Raw genomic sequence first — 1,666 nt, forward strand, 5'->3', positions numbered from 1 at the left:
AATATCTGGGTCTACGTTGCAGCTTGTTGACACACAACCCTTTGTCGTCCCTCTTCTTTGTGGGACACTCAAGGACAGGCAGTGGCCTCTTCCCCTTGTTCTACGGCTGACACACGTTTAGAGTGATGACAAACCACACTCAAGAGAGTCCCTTTCGGTGGGGCCCATCTTATCGTCAGTATTATGTCCTGCCTAGGACTCTGTAATTGGATGATACTTCCAACCTCTAAGGACAAACGAAGATAGGATGTATCAGGAGTCTGATAGTAAAAATCCATCCTAATAAAACTTCCCAAACACACCAAAGAGAACTCTTTGCTAAACCTCAACACCGGTTTGCTACAGTGATTGGAATGGAACCCCAAAATAAGTTTGGGGTCTCCCTGTCCAAAAGTCAGGGACTGTGCTCCGTCACCACAAATTGCAACTCAGGGAAGGAACGCACCTCCCCAGGGTGCTCTCGGATCGAGTCCTCACAGATGCCACGGCCGCAGCGCACCTGGGAGCCCAGTGCGCAGTCGTCGTATCTGGACGCGCACTGCGGTCCATAGGTATCCGGGGAGCAGCTACACCTGTTGGTTACAGGAGAAGCGGCTGTTAGGATTCGTGCTGGTGCTTAGCGCGGATGCGCCACATCATTCAAAAGGCAAATCGGTCATGTGACAGAAGCCAGCAAGGGAGAGGCGCAGTCTCAGAAGGAAACCGTTCTGCTGTGGTTATCTTTGCAGACCCAGCCATAAAGCTGAGATGGTGCAGGTTGTTCCAGCCCACCGGTGCACAGCAAAGACCGCAGTAAAACGAGTCGCACGCATCGTTGGGGTTTCCTGGTGCCTATGAAAATTATGTGTACAGTGCATTCTACTGTAGTCTATCACGTGTACAACAGCCAAATATTGTGACAAGTCCCAAATGTAACACACAAAACACCAAGTGAGCAGATGTGGTTAGAAAAATGGCCCCTAGAGCAGCATTACGTAGTAGCTCTCGTGGCATAGTGATTATGCACTGGGCTGCTAACCTCAAGGTCAGCAGTTCAAAAACACCAGCCAGCTTTGCGGGAGAAAGATAGGGCTTTCTACTTCTGTAAAGAATTAGTCTCACAAACTCACAAGGGCTATAAGGTGGGTATGGGTCAACATCGACTTGATGGCAATGAGCTTGAGTTTTGAGGGGCTTTTAAATAGATTTACTTTCTCCATGCAGGGTTGCCATAAACCTTCCCTTTGCAAAAAGCTGAAGCGTTAACAATGAAGCATGCCTCTACTGCGTTTGAAGAGCACACATTTACTATCCAAGCAAGAGTAGCACTGTGAATTCTTTTGCTACCATCAAACCGTACTTTCAAAGGTCGGAAATCTAAACACAGATGTCTTAAGAGAATCTTTTTTCTTTTTTAAAAAAAAATAGATCCAGGTCTGTTCATGAACATTTAAGAGTGTTTTCCGGTCAAGTCTGAAGGGGTGACACACCCTGGGCCCAAAGTCTACTTTCGGTTTTCCCTGGGCACCTCATTGCTGTGTTCCCTGGCTGTGTGGCACGCCCTTAGTGTGTAGCCCTGGTGAAGAGAATCTTTGAAAGTGATGGAACTAGGTCAAACAGGTCAAGAAAGGTCAGCAAGGGCATTCATTGTCCACCTAACTAGATTCCTGAGTTAGCCCAGGTGAAT

At 47.7% G+C, this 1,666-nt stretch overlaps 1 protein-coding gene across 1 annotated transcript in view; it reads right to left on the reverse strand.

Annotated features, from left to right (window-relative positions):
• The window catches only part of CUBN (cubilin), a 303,548-nt gene that overhangs the window by 285,681 nt on the left and 16,201 nt on the right, over positions 1-1,666 (reverse strand). The window contains exon 7 of the mRNA XM_004716015.2: positions 446-572. Within this exon, the coding sequence (XP_004716072.1) occupies positions 446-572 (127 nt within the window). The remainder of the gene's footprint in view (positions 1-445; positions 573-1,666) is intronic.

The sequence above is a fragment of the Echinops telfairi genome, unplaced genomic scaffold, assembly GCF_000313985.2.
Source record: "Echinops telfairi isolate 266 unplaced genomic scaffold, ASM31398v2 ScPeMD7_7473;HRSCAF=8511, whole genome shotgun sequence".
NCBI classification, from domain to species: Eukaryota; Metazoa; Chordata; class Mammalia; order Afrosoricida; family Tenrecidae; genus Echinops; species Echinops telfairi.